This window comes from Monodelphis domestica, chromosome 2 (assembly GCF_027887165.1).
Source record: "Monodelphis domestica isolate mMonDom1 chromosome 2, mMonDom1.pri, whole genome shotgun sequence".
NCBI lineage: Eukaryota > Metazoa > Chordata > Mammalia > Didelphimorphia > Didelphidae > Monodelphis > Monodelphis domestica.
In genome coordinates, this window is record NC_077228.1 from 159,532,803 (window position 1) to 159,548,974 (window position 16,172).

The following is a 16,172-nucleotide window of genomic DNA, read 5'->3' on the forward strand; positions in this document are numbered from 1 at the left end:
GACGGCCAGTCCCCTCTTGTCCCTGGGGAGTGGGGAAACAATTTGGGGCAGAGGGGGAGTAGGGGGGCCGCGGATCTTTCCCGGCTCCCCCGGTGGACGCCTGCAAAGCTGCCTAGACACAAGGAGGAGAAGAGAGCCGGCGCCCGGACCGTACCGGGTTTGTACTCCCCAGAGGACTGGGAACGAGGAAGAGATATCGATACAAGGACGTGCAGGGGGGTTCTGTCCGCGGGGCGGTGAAGTGCCCTTTGCGTTCGGAGGGGCCAGGCTTCCCTCTCCCGGTTCCCGGAGCGCCCTGCGCCGGCTCCCTTTTATCCCCTTAGATTCCTTGCCCGCGGGAGAGAGACCAATGCCGCCGCAACAGGGAGAAGCGGACTACATCAGCAAGCCAGTACCAGGCTGTTGCAACTGCGAGGTGCCTCCCGTACCCCCACGCCGGGTGCGCAGCAGCCGGGGCGCAGCCGCCGCCGCCCTTGGGGCAGCCCTGGGGAGCCGCTGCCGGGCTGGGGGCGCGGAGCGGCGAAGCATCAAGTGCGTGCTGGTCGGGGACGGCGCGGTGGGCAAGACCAGTCTGGTGGTGAGCTACACCACCAATGGGTACCCGACGGAGTACATCCCAACCGCCTTCGACAACTTCTCGGGTAAGGCAGGAGCTGGCGACCAAGCTCGAGAGAGCCCGTGCTTGGATAGGAGAGGAAGGGACGAGACGCAATGTATTCGTTATTATTAACGAACGTTAATAAGCAAAAAGCCTTAGCTAACGGAGTATTATTCCCTAAGGAGGAGGCAAATGTATTGCTGTTCTTTCGCTAGAGGAATACTGTAAATTAATCATGCTACCGACTTCCACAGCCTCAAAGGAAAGCACATTTGTAGCAAAATGTAAGGAGGTTTTCCCGGCTCCCCAAACTTGTTGAGGTGGAAGTCAAGTGCATATGGGAAATTTTTTAAAAAGGGGTGGGTGGGTGTGTGGTGTCTGGGATTCGGCGGCCGTTTAATGAGAGGAAGAAACAAATTAAAAAGGGAAACCCCTGATTGCCGGTACAGTTGTCCTGGGGCGAAAAATGCTGAGTCCGGGTGAAAACTCCTGGCGCCTGGGTTGGGAGCTTTAATTGGAGGGTGATAACTGGGTGTGCTGTTATCAGCCCGGCCTGCGACTTTCAGTCCTTTCTGGTTGGTGTGTCTGACTTTGTGCTTGCTGAACTTTAAAGTGCCGTGGAAACTGCCGGATAAGGCTTAATTTGCATCAAAATGGCACCAATCACAACTCACAAATCCTCTTTGGCTGAGCTATTCCCGGTACGAGCAGGTTTTCTTTCTTTCTGGCCTTCCTCCCCATAACAATAGCAAGGTCTATTTCCGATTTTAAGTATCTCTTTAAGTCTATTTCGGGCCCCAACCACGCGGTTCTTAGAGGGTCTGCTGAAGTGAAGGTAAACTCTCTCCGTAATTATCACAGTCTTTGTGATTTTCCTGCCTTTGTCACTTTCTGGAAGTTTTATGGTACCCTTGAAGAGTGTGTGATTAGCAAACGTTTATTGTAGCTTTTATTCTTTCTGCACCCATTCCTTAACGAACCTCTTTTCTGAACTATTAGTAACTCGTTGCAGCAAAGAACTGGCAATTTATTAATCCATCAAGACAAGCTGGAAGGACATTATGTGGAATAGTTTTGTTTTTTTTTTAAATGAACAAACGAATTTCTGCATTCCCTCTCTTTCCTTTCTCTCCCCAATCCCGAGGGATCATTTGAAATTAATCTACAAGGGAGCATTGCTGATGAAAAAAATCCTACCAGGGTTTGTTGGAATAAAAGATTTTAAAAAATATCTGTGCATCCTGGTCAAAAGGTGAACAGTTAAAAAAAAAAAAAACCAAACCCTTATTTGGCCAGAAGGAAGAGATAAGCAGAAACCTCTTTTATAAACAGAACAATGCAGGTAGCTGCTGTTTGCACATGGTCTCCACACAAGCTTGAGTTTTATGATAAACTCTGCAGTCAGAAAATTTTCCCAAGGGAAAACAAAAATATTTACTGTGACTTCCCAGTGATTTAGAACTGTGAGGTTGATTTCCACTTACCCCTAGCTCTCTCTCCCCCCCCCCCCATCCCCACCCCCATTGTTTTTAAGTCTTTCTGAAACATAAATGTGACAAGAGAATAAATCCTCTGGACCTGAAGGAAAGGGCTGTGTCTCTTTTGGTCTCATCAAAGGGTTTTCCTTCAGTGATTTGCTACTTCATCAGATGCCACGAAGTGAATTGTCAAGCCCTGAAGGGTTTGTATACCCAAATGTTTGTGGCTGGTCAGGTTCCAGCTCTTCAGGCTATAAAGTCTAAATTAATCGAAATAACTAAAAGAAATCCTGTCGGTGGGAGGGCTTAGGTAGGACTGGGGGTGGAGGGTTGAAGGTATTGTTCTCTTGTGAAGGATTAAAGAAACCACTCATTACACTTTTCTTTGTGTCTTTCTTTTCCTTCTAGCTGTGGTATCTGTGGATGGCAGGCCAGTGAGACTGCAGCTCTGTGACACAGCTGGCCAGGTTAGTAAAATAACTCCTTGAAAATAATTTTGTAAAAGAGGTTATGGGTTTTCAATGTTTCAGAAGAGACTTGAGTTATCCTTATAATCTAAGGCAATGTGAAGTCACCCTTCTAGTGCTTGCTCTTGGCTAGTCTTCTTTCATGGACAGGAAGAGGACATCTACTAATAAACTTACTGAAAGGTTTGGCCCAGCTTGCTGGTAGTGGCCAAGGTCACTAGGCAAGGGGGGCAACCTTAGTCTTAACTGTATTCACCATGCCCTCATGTCATTTATCTTTATATAAATACCTAAGAACAGTAAATTACACACAGCATACACTCAGAATCATGGATTTCGAAATGGAAGGGATCTTTGAAATCATCTAGTACTACTCCCTCATTCTACAGAAAAGTAAGATCACTGGAAGTGTCTGGACTAACCTGTAGTCACACTGGTAGTGAATGGCAGAGCCAGGTCTGAATACACAGACTTCAAATTCAGCATCTATTCCCCAATGTACTATATTATATCCTAGAAATGTTAAAAGTCAAATATTGGAACACTCTTCTATACTGGTATATTCTATTTTTTCCTAATTAAATTTTATTTTCAGATCTGCATTTTCTCCTTTCTACCCCACCCCTACAATTAAGAAAGCAAGAAAAACAAAACCTGTGTTACAGACATGTACAGTCCAGCAAAATAAGTTCTCACACGGGGCATTTCTCCCCCTATTCTCCCCCCTTCCTTAATTCTGAGTCTATCTATCACCTCTCAGGAGGTAGGTAGCCTTTTTCATTTTGTATTGTTGGAAATGGTGATTGGTCATTGTGTTAACCTGAGTTCCTAAGATTTTCATATAATTAAATTTGATATGTGTTATCCAGTGCCTGGTAATATGCCAAGCATGATGCTAGATTTGAAGGTTGTGAAGACAAAAATGCAACAGTCCATGCCCTCAAGAAGCTTATATTCTACCTGGGAAAAACAACTGTGCATAATAAATAAAAAGTAATTTTCCAGTAGGTCAGAAATGAGTAATAACACCTGGGGGGATCTTAAGCCTGGGAAACCCAGGAAGAAAAGGGGGGAAGGGAAGGTGGTTGGCTCAGTGGATTGAGAGCCAGGTTTGGAGAAAGCAGTGCCTAGGTTCAAATCTTGCCTCAGACACTTCCTAGCTCTATGGCCCTGGGGGGCAAGTCACTTAACCCCAACTGCCTAATTCTGACTACTCTGTCTTGGAGCAGATACTTAGTATTGATTCTAAGATAGAAGGTATGGGTTTAAAAAAAAAAAGAACAGGGAAGACATAGGAGGTAGCTTATATTTTATTCTAGAGACAAGAGGGAGTCACTGAAACATATTGAGCAAGGGAGTGACAAGGTTGTGCCTATGCTTTAGGAATATCGATATATTTGAAAGAGGTGAGGCTGGATGCAGGGAGACCCAGTAGGAGAGAGTGAAAATCTACATGAAGGATGATGATGAAGACTTGAGTCAGAAAGATTGTGGTGTTAAGGGATAAGGGGGAAGAGGCTGAATGCACAAGATAGATCAGACTCTAAGCCTGACATAGTGGGGTGGTGGTGAGTGAGAATAGAGTTGAGGATGATTCCTAGGTTTTAAACCTGTTTGACTAGAAGAGGAGAGGCCACACCAGAAATAGGGGAGATGGATAGTTGAGGCAAAAGGTATTTGGGGCATGTTGAGTTCTAGGTACATATAGATGTTTACCTACTTTCCTAATTCTTTTCTGTGGATTGGGTAGCCTACTTCCTTTAAAACAAGTTCCCTCTGCTTGCAGGGTCTCCCTTTCTATAGCCTCTAAATCTAAATCAGAGACATCAAACCTCATCTGAACTAGTGAGGCCAGAAACAAATTAAAATTCAACTGGGAAATGTTTAACAAAACAAACAAACACATAATAAAACGCAGATAATGTTAATTTGTGGTTTTCTAAGTCCATATACATCTGGCAGAGATCCATTTCTATTTGAGTTTGACACCATCGATTGAAATAATTTTCTAAGGTCTACTAAAAAAACTTATGTGGATCCTTGTGCATTGGATAAAATTATAAAAATCCTTAGCCTAGCATTTAAGACTGACAACAATCTGACTCCCATGGCTTCTCCACCAAAGGAACTTCATCCAATTCATGATACAATTGACCCAAGCTGATCCCTTTTTTCTAGTATATATGCCTTCCTTATCCAAGCCTTTTAGAATCTTTGTCTTCCATTCAAGTGTTTCCCCCTGCAGGAAGCTTTTCCTGATCTTCTTCAACTGTTAGTTATTTTGTTCTTATTTTCCTACATATAAGAGATACTCCTCAGTAAAATGTAATCTCCTTGAGGAGATACAAGCTACTTTTAAATTTTATCCTTGTGTCTCCAGGGCCTAGACCAGTGCCTGGCACATATTAAACACTTCATAAATGTTTGTTGTAATGAATCTGATCTACATTAGTATATAAAATTGCAGAATCTGGAAGTATTTTTTTGTTGCATCTAAAATTTTTGTAGTCCTAGAACTCAGAAAATTCAGGGAAAACTTTATATTTATCCTCATTAGATACTATTTAATTAGTAATTTATTTATGTATATGACCCTATATGGGGCCTTACCTCTAGAAAGCTAGTTATTAAAGATAATTTTTGCCTCCTAGAATCTTATAATATTTGTAGAATCAATTTCTGGTTGTTTCCACTAAATAAGTATTCAATAAGGCAGGTAAGTATTATTTTTTAATAGTGCTTTTTATAGCTGAGGAACCCAGAAAGCTTCAGTGATTCGCTCTAATCGTCCTAGAGTTTAATGGCTGGTAGAGACCAGTCCTTGCATTTTTCTAATCAGTGATTTGGCTTATTTAGCCCCAGTTCTTTTAGAACATACATACTGTTGTTTAACATGATCCAAGTCCAGAAGCTAATGAACTGAGAGTTCATGCACAGTCTTTTGAAAAAAGGTTTTGAATATTTGTTCTTGTTTGGCAAAGAATCTTACCAGGCAAGGTACTAGGAGTTTTGAATAAAAGGGAGGGAGGCTTTGGTCTCCATAAACTCATGCTTGGATCAACATATTAACCAATGGCAAAGGTAAAGGATATAGCAATACCCTTATTCATTATATAACCCACACATAGCCAGGTTTTAAACTGCCAGACCATTAAAACCGGTTCCAATCAATAATGTCCCTTCATTTCTAATAAGGAGTTACAGACCTGGAGAACTAGTCAGGTTTAGCAGGTAAAGTTGCACATCGTATATCTTGATATTACACCGATAACAACATGACCACTGTGAATGAGGCTAACCTTCCACTTCTGAAGAGATTTCCAGTCTGGTGCCATCTGGCACTAGGGTCAAAGCCAGTTCATCATCCTGGTGTTCCTACTCTGTGGGAGAGTCAAAGAGAGACCCACAGTGAGGGAGTGCTTCAGACATGAGGAGTTCCAAAGGGGAACCAGCCATGTTCTCCTCCCCACCATAATGGCTGCCTAATTATTTCATGGTCATTGCCAGCACTCTTGTTATATGTTGTATGGGTGATACAGGATGGGTGGCTATGAAGATGGAATGAAAAGGCTATGATAGAGGGGGCAAACAGTTGCAGAAGCTTCAATGTTATATTGGTATGAAAAGAAAAAAAGCAAGAACTTGTAAAGTGCAGAACTGGAGGCAAAGAAATCAGTACTTTGAAGCTTAAGAACAAAATTTCCTGCTTTAGTTAATACTATGGTGATTTTGTAATGAACATTTCATTCAATTTTACAAAGTTAATTTTTTCTTCATATAGTGCAAGTTTACCAACCTGTATAATGTTAATACAGTGACTTTTCACTTACTGAGAAATCTGCTTATCTGTCAGCCTCTTGGGAAATCAGGAGCAAGAAGAGGCCTTTGGGGCAGTCAAAAGATGTGATAAAATCATAGCTTTTACTCTTAGGAGAATTCTTCCCCCTTTTCACCATTTAGAAGATCATAGATTTAGATCTGGAAAGATCCTCAGGCCATCTAGTCCAGTCTTCTCACTTTACAAATGAGGAAATGGAGATCTATGGAGGTTAACTTTTCAAAGGTCACATATGTAATTAAAAAGGGGGGAAAAGGGAATCCTCCATTTAGAACCTGCTGACCTTTATTTTTTCTGGATGTGTCAGTATATATTTGTGTAGTGTGTGTGTTTGTGTGTGTGTATATGTATGTGTAAGGATAGGGGATGGAGTGACAAGCAGAAAGCTGCTTAAGGCAAATATATGGAAAACAACAATAAATGTTTGTTGAAGTGACAGGAAGAAGAGAGGCAGAAACATTAAAAAATAAACAAGAAATCAGGAAGTTTTGCAGTTTGGAATAATTTTATATAAGGTCAAAGAGCCCTATGATTCAATTTACAAACATAATTATCAAGTTCTTATTATATGTAAGGCTCTGCTTATCTCATTAGCTCAGAAGGACCTCCCTAACAACTTAGTAAATAAATACTTTTTTTAACCCATACTTTCCCGTTACTAAGTATCATTTCCAAGACAGAGGAGTAATAAGGACTACGCAAATGGGCTTAGGTGACCTGCTTAGGGTCATACAACTAGAAAGTATCTGAGGCCAAATTTGAACCCAAGTCCTCCTGTCTATAATCCTAGGGCTCTATTCACTGAACTACCCAGCTGCCCCAATAATACTGATTCTTGTTATCAAGAAAAGGTTAAATTGTTTTCAGTATACTTAGTCTAAGAAAGCAAGGAAACATGTGTTGGATTTTATAAAGATTCTAGTTACGAGTATAGAAAGTGAAACATTTTGGGGAAACGGAGCTCAATAGGGTTAAATGACTTGCCCAGGATCATGTAACTAGTAAGTGTCTGAGACTGTATCTGAACTCAGGGAGATGAGTCTTCCTGACTTCTGGCCCAGTGCTCTATCCACTGTATCACTTAGCTGCCCCCAACAAGCTTAGGAAATCCCATGTAAATGTGAGTTATTATCATTAGGCTTTCAAGCTATCTTCATACAGGCTTTAAGGCTATCTTGTCATAGTCTAAAATAACTGGGAGCTTTTGGAAGCATCATTATTGTCATTTACAGATGAGGAAATGGGCTCTGAGAGAGTAAATTTACCTGTCATTCTATACCTAAAATGTCTGCAGCAATATTGTGCCTTTGGGTCCCCGGATTTTGGTTCTGTCCACAGTTTACATTGGAGGTGTTGGACTCTCTGGGCAAAATGCAAATGAATCAGATAAAAATGAAATTGGAAAATGTTTAGCAAAATAAGTAAAAATACAAGACAATCTAGATGATGTTATTTTGTGGTTTTCTGAGTCAATATTGCCTGTTTCTCTTTGACTTTGAAACCTCTGGTCTATACCATGCTCCTTGTTAAAAACAAAACACTGACTGGGGGCCTTAGGATAGTTTGATTTTTTTTTTCTTCTTGGGCTTTGAAACTCATTTGAAAAGATGGAAAGTTGGGGCAACTAGGCAGTTCAGTGGATAGAAAACCAAGCTTGGAGAGGGGAGGTCTTAGGTTCAAATGTGATTTCAGATACTTCCTGGCTCTGTGATTCCAGGCAAATCATTTCACTTCTTTTTTGCTTCAGTTTTCTCATCTGGAAAATGTGATAATAATAGCATCGTTATCATGGGGTTATTGTGAGGATGAAATAAGTCAATATTTGTAAAGGTCTTAACATGGTGCCTTACACATAGTAGGTTTCATTTTCTTAAAAAACCCTTACCTTTCTTCTTAGCATCCTTCCAAGACAGAAAAGCAATAAGGGCTAAGCAATTGGGTTTAAGTTATTTGTCCAAGGTCACACAGCTAGGAAACACCTGAAGCTAGATTTGAATCTAGGTTGTCCTAACTCAGACCTGGCTCTTTGTCCCTTGAGCCACTTAGCTACCCCTTGACTTTTAGGTTCTTAGTAAATGCTTGTTTTCTTTTTTCCTCATCACTGGATGCCTCTTCCCTTGAATCTGATAACAATTTATTTCTCTCTTAGTTGCTTAGCACATTCTGCTCTCTGATAAGAGCTTTAGTCTTAATATCAGAAAATCTCAGTTTTAGTCCTCACTTATAAGTCTCTTCTTATAAAATTTCTGATCACTTATAGTAAGTTACTGAATGTCTCTGAACTTAAGTTTCCTTATCTGTTAAGTGGGAATACCAATTCTTAGGCTTTCTAATTTTGCTTTTCATTGTTTCCACACTCTTAACACAATTCCTTGCATATAGTAGGTGCTTAATAAATGTATGTTGACTTGACAATGTGTCTTAGAGACTTGTGAGAAAAAGGAATTCTAAATCCTATATTGCTAACTAAATCTGAGCTTAAGTCACAAGAGCTGTTGGGGAAGTGGAAGAAGGTGACACAGTAGATGTCTGTTTAAATTCCAGCTCTTCTGCTTCATAGCTGAATAAACATGAGCAAGTCATTTCATTTCTCTGAAACTCAGTTTCCAGCTCTATAAAATGGGATTATAACTGTGCCATGGATAATTATGAGGAAAGGGATTTGCCATATCACTGTGTATTACTATAGTTTTGTGTGTGTGTGTGTGTGTGTGTGTGTGTTCCTTTCTTATCCCTAGTAATATGGGAAGAGCATTGGATTTAGAGTCATAAGTGAGCTCGAATTTCAGTTCTGCCATTTATGTTCTGTGTGACCTTGAACAAATTACTTGACCTTTCTGGGTCACTATTTCCCCCTTCTTTGAAATGGATGAGTTGGTTGAGATAACCTCCAAGTTCCCTTCCAGTTCCAAATCAATGAACCCCTCGATTAGATTGGAGGGGTGGAGGGGAAGGTGACAGATGTCATGTTCATCTTTATTTCGCTTCTAGCTGTAGCACAGTTTTTGTTGTTGTTGTTGTTGTTGTTGTTGTTTTTTGCATGGGATAGATGTTCAGTAGTTATTCTAATTAGACTGAATTGAATTAAAATGGGAAATATCCTGGTGTGTTGAAGAATAACAGATTTGGTCTCAGAGGACCTGCGTTTGAATCCTGACTTTGTTCCCTCTATGGCCTTTGGCTGAAGTTATTTCACCTTTCTTGTCTCCATTTGCAAAAGGTGCAGGGGATTGGACTAGATGACCTCAGTTGAACTAGATGACCTCTGGGGTCCTTTTAAACTCTAACTCTAATCCCATGCAAATCTCATTCCATTCCCCTAGATTAGTTAAACTCCCTTCTAAGGAATTTGGATTAACACCTGTGGTATTTCCCTAATAGGTCTATCCAAGGGAACTCAACTTTAAAGACATTACCCAATTAAGGTAATCCTCATACTCTTCCCTGCATGGTGGAAGAGATGGCCATGTCGGTCCCCACTTTAAATATCAAAAGATTGGAGTACAAATCCTCAGTGTGTGAAATTACACAGAAACGAGGTGATCCTGTACAAGTTAATTATATAAGCTGTCAAGGAAGGGTAGAGCTGGATGATTGGAAGTGTGAACCTTTAAATGCAAATCACTCCTTGTACATTTGGACTTTCTCTTGATATAAACACATGGATTAAAATGAGGTTAACATGTCACCCACAGTCTTTAAGTGAAAACAGAAAGGGACTTTGAATTTTTAAAGAGCCACTCTTTGGCTGAAGAAAAAGAGACCATAGCCAAAATGGTGTGGTTCACAATAGAATTGCTAACAGGAGCTCCTTTAATCTGTAAACCAAGTTGTATCCTCTTCACAGCAGGGATCTCTGCTGTCTGTTTTTTCCCCCCTTCTCCCCAAAGGATCCAACTTAATCATGCACAATTTCTTTAACACATAACTGGCAAGTTCATATAAACCACTTGGCTCCCAGAGTCCTTTTCATTGAATGGAGAGTGTCCTTCAATTGGCCTCCCCTTCCACATGCATATTGTATTTACTTCAGTAAATTTAGAGCTCCTACTTAAGCATAGGGGGTGAGGTTTTGCTAAATTTCAGCTTTGCTTCTCGAGATTCTCAGACTCAATCTCCAGAGGTCTGGTGGAGCTCAACTTCCTGGCCTCCTGTCATAGACCCAGTCTTGTGGCATCTAGATTAGCTTGATTTTTACATGGGCTGCAAGTTCCTCCAAACCCCATGAATATCCAAGTGTTTTTGGCCTCTTTCAGCAGTCAAATGCTGCTACCAGAGGGACTAATTTCATATTGTATTCTCTCTTTGTGCCTCTTCATTTGAGATCCTCTGAGAATAGGAGGGAATTTTAAATTAAAATATTTCCTGAGCCAAGTTAAATACTCTCTGGTTTAGTTTTGTTCAGCATTTGATCCATTAAGTGCAAAATTGACCTCTCTGCTTTGGACTTTTAAAAGGTCAAGAAACTGCTGTGATTTTTCACTTCCATGGTTTCAACTGGACATCCTTTTCATATTAGTTGATTGATGATCCCTACTTGAAATATGGAGCCTTGAATGGAGATAATAAGTTCCAATAAGGAGACCAAAAGCCTTCATTTGGGAGGGGAGAGAGGTGCCAACTAGGAAGGCTTTAACAGGATTGATGTTTGTATAAATTTGGAACTGTAAATAATGTGACAGAATGAAGAATTGTGCAAAAGAGACTATGGAATTATGCTTAATTTTTTGCATGCCATTGGATAGCTCAGCCTGTATGATACACATTAAAATGGATGGCAGCCATAAATATGAACTTTAAATAGCAATGAGATCATTCCTCTCCTAGTAGGAAACTATTCGAATTTTCACTCAACTGAAAATAGAACTGCACGACAAAGAAAAAATAGATTTCAGACTCATATAGGTGAGAAGATCCAACTTTTGTGGTCAGAGTAAGAGGAGGAAGATATATAGTTAATTATCTGGCTAATAGAAGTTGTACAGACTGCCATTTCAGATGATTTGCAGTACTTCTAACATATCTTTTGTCTTAAGATAAAGGATGCACAGGGTGGGGCTCAGCAAGCTCTATGGTCCTCTAAAGTATGGGAACTCTAGGAACAGGACAGGTAATCTCATGGGAGCAACTGGCCCAGACAGCATAGAAAAGAAAGGATAAGCAGGTGGAGTAGTAGAGAAGGGAAAGGAAGATAGAGAGAAAAAGAAGAGAAAAAGAGAATAGATGTTAATTCGGGAGCAAGATTTTTCCAGCTTCCAACCTTTGGGCTAACAGAAAAATGCCATGGAGGTCAGAGCATGTCACTGAATGAAAGTTTGAGGTTGGTTTTTTTATTCTGCCAGCATAGGACTTTCTACTTTCCTATAATCAATTAATCAACAAAATTTATTAGGTACTTTATTATGTGCCAGAGATTGCTTAGTGGATAGAGAGCCAGGTCTTGGGATGGGAGGTTCTGGGTTCAAATATGACCTCAGATACTTCCTAACTGTGTGACTGTGGGCAAGTCACTTAACTTCCATTGCCTACCCTTTACCACTCTTCTGCTTTGGAAATGATACTTAGTATTAATCCTAAGATAAAAGGTAAGGGTTTGAAAAAAAATTAAATTAAAAAAAAGAAGAAGAAGCACAGTATAGGAATGGAAAGGACAGTACCAACATACCCAGAAGATGGATATCAGTACCTGTACTTTGGGTCTGGGGGCCTCAGTAGTGTAGTGGTATTGTTAATTAGACAACAATCCCTTCCTTCCGCATCCAGTTGGAATAACCTTAGAATATGCTGCCTTGAGCTTTTGAACCTTGATTAAAAGAAATAACTCTGGGGGCAGCTGGGTAGCTCAGTGGATTGAGAGCCAGGCCTAGAGATGGGAGGTCCTAGGTTCAAATCTGGCCTCAGATACTTCCCATCTGTGTGACCCTGAGCAAGTCACTTAACCCCCATTGCTTAGCTCTTATTATTCTTCTGCCTTGGAACCAATACAGTGTTGATTCTAAGATGGAAGGTAAGGGTTTAAAAAGAAAGAAATAACTCTGGGCTCCTTTGTTTGGTTACAGGATGAGTTTGACAAGCTCCGGCCTCTGTGCTACACCAACACGGACATCTTTTTGCTATGCTTCAGCGTGGTAAGCCCTTCATCCTTTCAGAATGTGAGTGAGAAGTGGGTCCCGGAGATTCGCTGTCACTGCCCCAAAGCCCCCATTATACTGGTTGGTACCCAGTCAGACCTCCGAGAAGATGTCAAAGTCCTCATTGAACTGGACAAATGCAAAGAGAAGCCAGTGGCTGAGGAGGCTGCTAAGCTGTGTGCGGAGGAGATCAAAGCTGCCTCCTACATCGAGTGCTCTGCCTTGACTCAGAAAAACCTCAAAGAGGTCTTTGATGCAGCCATTGTGGCTGGCATTCAGCACTCGGACACTCAACAGCAACCAAAGAAGTCCAAGAACAGGACTCCAGACAAAATGAAAAATATCTCCAAATCTTGGTGGAAGAAATATTGCTGTTTGGTATAGTGCTGCTGGCCAGAGACCCCAAAAAAGCTATTTTTAGAATACAAATTAGAAGCTATATTAGCTTAAATGACTTTTCCTTTTACTGTATAGAAAATATGTGTGTATATATATATATATATATATAAAATACATGTCACTGTGGGAGAGCTCAATTTATGTGCTTCTTTGTTCTCTTTTTCTCTTCAATTTCTTGTATGAGCAAAAGGGGCAGACATATTTATGCAAATGATTTTTAAGTAGATTAATGATTTTCCAGCAATCTGATCGTTTTCAAGCCCCATCACACCGCCTGTGAGAAGACACTCCAGACCTGGGTAAAGATTATGGAGTTTTTGTAGTATTTTAATGTATAGAAGGCCAAAGAGGCATGATAGATGATGGGAGGAAAAAGAAACCTTGACTTGATTTAAGGCTACTTAATGAAACAGTGGACTGTGAAATAAGAGTCATCTCCAGGCATTTGTACCTCTTGGAAATGTGGTGCCTGCTAAAGAACAACATTTTTAGCCTTAGAACTCCATGCAGACTGCACTTTTATTTAAAAAAAAAATCTGTGGAAACTTGCAATGGCTTGTGTTATACAACCTCGAAACAATTGGTTCATTCGGTTATAGTAGTCAAGGATAAGTGCCTGGCCAATTCAGTGGGAGGGAAAAATCCATCCAAGTGGTTATTTGGCATTGTGTGGACCCCTCTCAATTAAAAAAAATTGTACTTAAATCTGTTGTGTGCATTGGGTAGACATGGGTCAAATGACATGCTGGTGTTAAGTGAGTCTGGTGGAATGTCTCTTTTTGTTTTAAGGGAATGACCATATTAATGGGAGAAAAATGTGGCCAGTTGAGCTTCCTGACTCCCCTTTTAGGTTCTGCGATGTGTGCCCCAAACTACCTCCTTCCCACTTTGTTCTAACTCCCAGGGCAGGGCACTCACTCTTTTCTCTGTCTTGAGAGCTTGCATGGCTAATTTGTACCATCTGTAAGGCTTGAGAATGCTCTTTTGATGGGAGGCAGCCAACGTTTGTGTGACACAATGTATCTTTTTTTAAAAGTCAGCCAATATGTTCTTCTCAACGTTTCCCCTTCACATAATGGCTGTTTATGCTGCTGATTCAACTTCTTAAAAAAAATTAATGAGAATAGAGGATATGCTACAATTACTGGATTTTCAGGGAAAAAGCCTGACTTTTTCCTCATTAGAAGGCTTTTTACAAAGAGAGATCATTTGGAGTCAAGCCCAGGTGTGCCAATATAAAGCTTTTAATTTAATCGTCTGCTGAGACTGCTTTAAAAAGTACCAGTTATGATAAAACCCGTGAAAGCATTCAGTGAAATGCAACAGATGACTTTCCCCAAAGAACTGGCAGCAGAATAATGCCATGTGTCTTAAAGATCATGAGTGCGCTGCTGCCCTTAGGAATGGGAGGCTAGTGTTTTAATTGGCTGCAGCTGAGCTCCGTGGATCAGGAGACCTGTGTTCACAGCTCCTAAGCAAGGAAGCCTTGGGACTTGGAGAATGGCACTTACTTGTGAGTCATGCAGATTCGCTGGTAGGTGATATTTACAAGGCATTGTTTCTCTTGGAAAATGCCACCTCAGCCTTTCACACACACTGCCTGACATGCAGCTGGGGTGCAGCAGGTTTCTTTCCTTTTTCTTTTTAGTTTCTGATCTCCAGCTTGCCCTGAGTTAAGCCAGCTTTTCCATATTTACTGCAGTATCTAACCTGAAAGGGAATCTTGGTGTAGCCATGACGTTAGAAGAGTCCTAACTGCTTTTGCCTCTATGTATTTAATAAGTCCCAACTCATGTTCTCTAGAGGAAGAGCAAAACCATTTTCTAGTTCTTTTTTGCTCTTGCTGGTAGCTATCAAAGAATCTCTTTCAAATATATATGGAACAAAAGGTTAACCTGTAAACCTCTTAAATACACATGGGCTCTTGTTATTATTTATCTTTTGTTATGATTAAATGGATGCCATAGCTTTTGGAAATGTTTAGTTGCAACCTGAATTGATTAAAAAAAAAGTTGCTTAACTTCTTGTGATTCTTAAAACACACTTTATTGAATGAATGAATTCTAGACAATTCCTAAGCCTAATTTAAAGGATTCTATCTGAAGCATTTAGATTTTTTTAAAAAGGGAAATTAGGCCCACACACCTTCCAGTTCTGAAAGCCTCACTTACCATGCTTCCATTTCTTATCAGATGCCTGATTCTACATCACTGAAGCTAGACATTGAGCCAAGAACAGAGCCCAGTTACTACTTGGGCTAACCCTGATGCTTAAAGTTTGGGGGGTTGTCTTTATGAGTGCAGGAATTTTGATATTTTATGTTTTATGGAGTGGGAAAGTTGGGGTTAGGCCAGAGGTTTCTCTGCATATTTATTTGTCTATTAAATTAGGCAGGGTGGGGAAACTTTGAAAACTTTATGTATGTGTGAGGATAGGAAGTCAACTCATTTTATAGCCCAGAAAACACGTTATATGTAAACTTGCATCTTGGGAGAACAAAGATTATTTTTTATCAGCACCCTATTTTTGTGTGTGCCCGTCTAACATAAATCTTGAACTCCAGGGCAATATTACCATTTCAGAAAATGTGATGTCCTTGAGCCTGTTTTGTTATCTTCTTTTTGCTATGTGTATATGAACCAAATTTTTGCAACTTTATGGAACCTATGCTTTCTGTTCATAGGCATATTCTGAGAAACCACAGGTATTTTACAAAGCCAGAATGAGGAAAAAGTCTTCCATATTGCCTCTTCTCAATATTGTGCCTTACCAAGTTTTGTTTTTCTGTTTTTAAGTGTAGGTGATACTGAACAGAATGTTTCACTTGAAAATGCGATGAGTTGGGTGGTGTGAAATAAATTCCAACCTGTATATATTTGCCTCTGCCTATCTTATGGAAGATTTTCTTTTGGAAATAAATATGTATGGTCCAACCACCTCTTTGAAAACACTTTACCAGATCCTTTGAGAACGTGGGTTGGGAAACAACACAAGTCAATCACTCGATATTCAGTAAGCATCTACTACCTGCCAGGCATTGTGCTAAGTTCCGATGATACAAAAAAAGGGCAAGACAGACCCTGCCCTTGAAAGGCTTCAGTTTAATGCAGGAGTTGACATGCAAACAAATATGTTCAAAGCAAACTTAATAAAGGATAAACAGGAAATAATTAACTGAGGGTAGACACTGAGATAATGAGGGATTAGAGGTTTCCAGTAGACAGGGACTTGAAGGAAGCCAGGAAGGTCAGTAGTCCTAAA

The 16,172-nt window shown here is 40.3% G+C and overlaps 1 protein-coding gene across 1 annotated transcript; it reads left to right on the plus strand.

The window, feature by feature from the left end:
* The first annotated feature begins 349 nt into the window (after nucleotides 1–349).
* RHOU (ras homolog family member U) lies at nucleotides 350–15,861 on the plus strand. Its single transcript, XM_007481617.3, has 3 exons — nucleotides 350–641; nucleotides 2,485–2,543; nucleotides 12,441–15,861. Exons 1-3 carry the CDS (start codon nucleotides 350–352, stop codon nucleotides 12,894–12,896), a joined length of 807 nt encoding a protein of 268 aa, XP_007481679.1. The 3' UTR covers nucleotides 12,897–15,861.
* The last annotated feature ends 311 nt before the right edge of the window (nucleotides 15,862–16,172 follow it).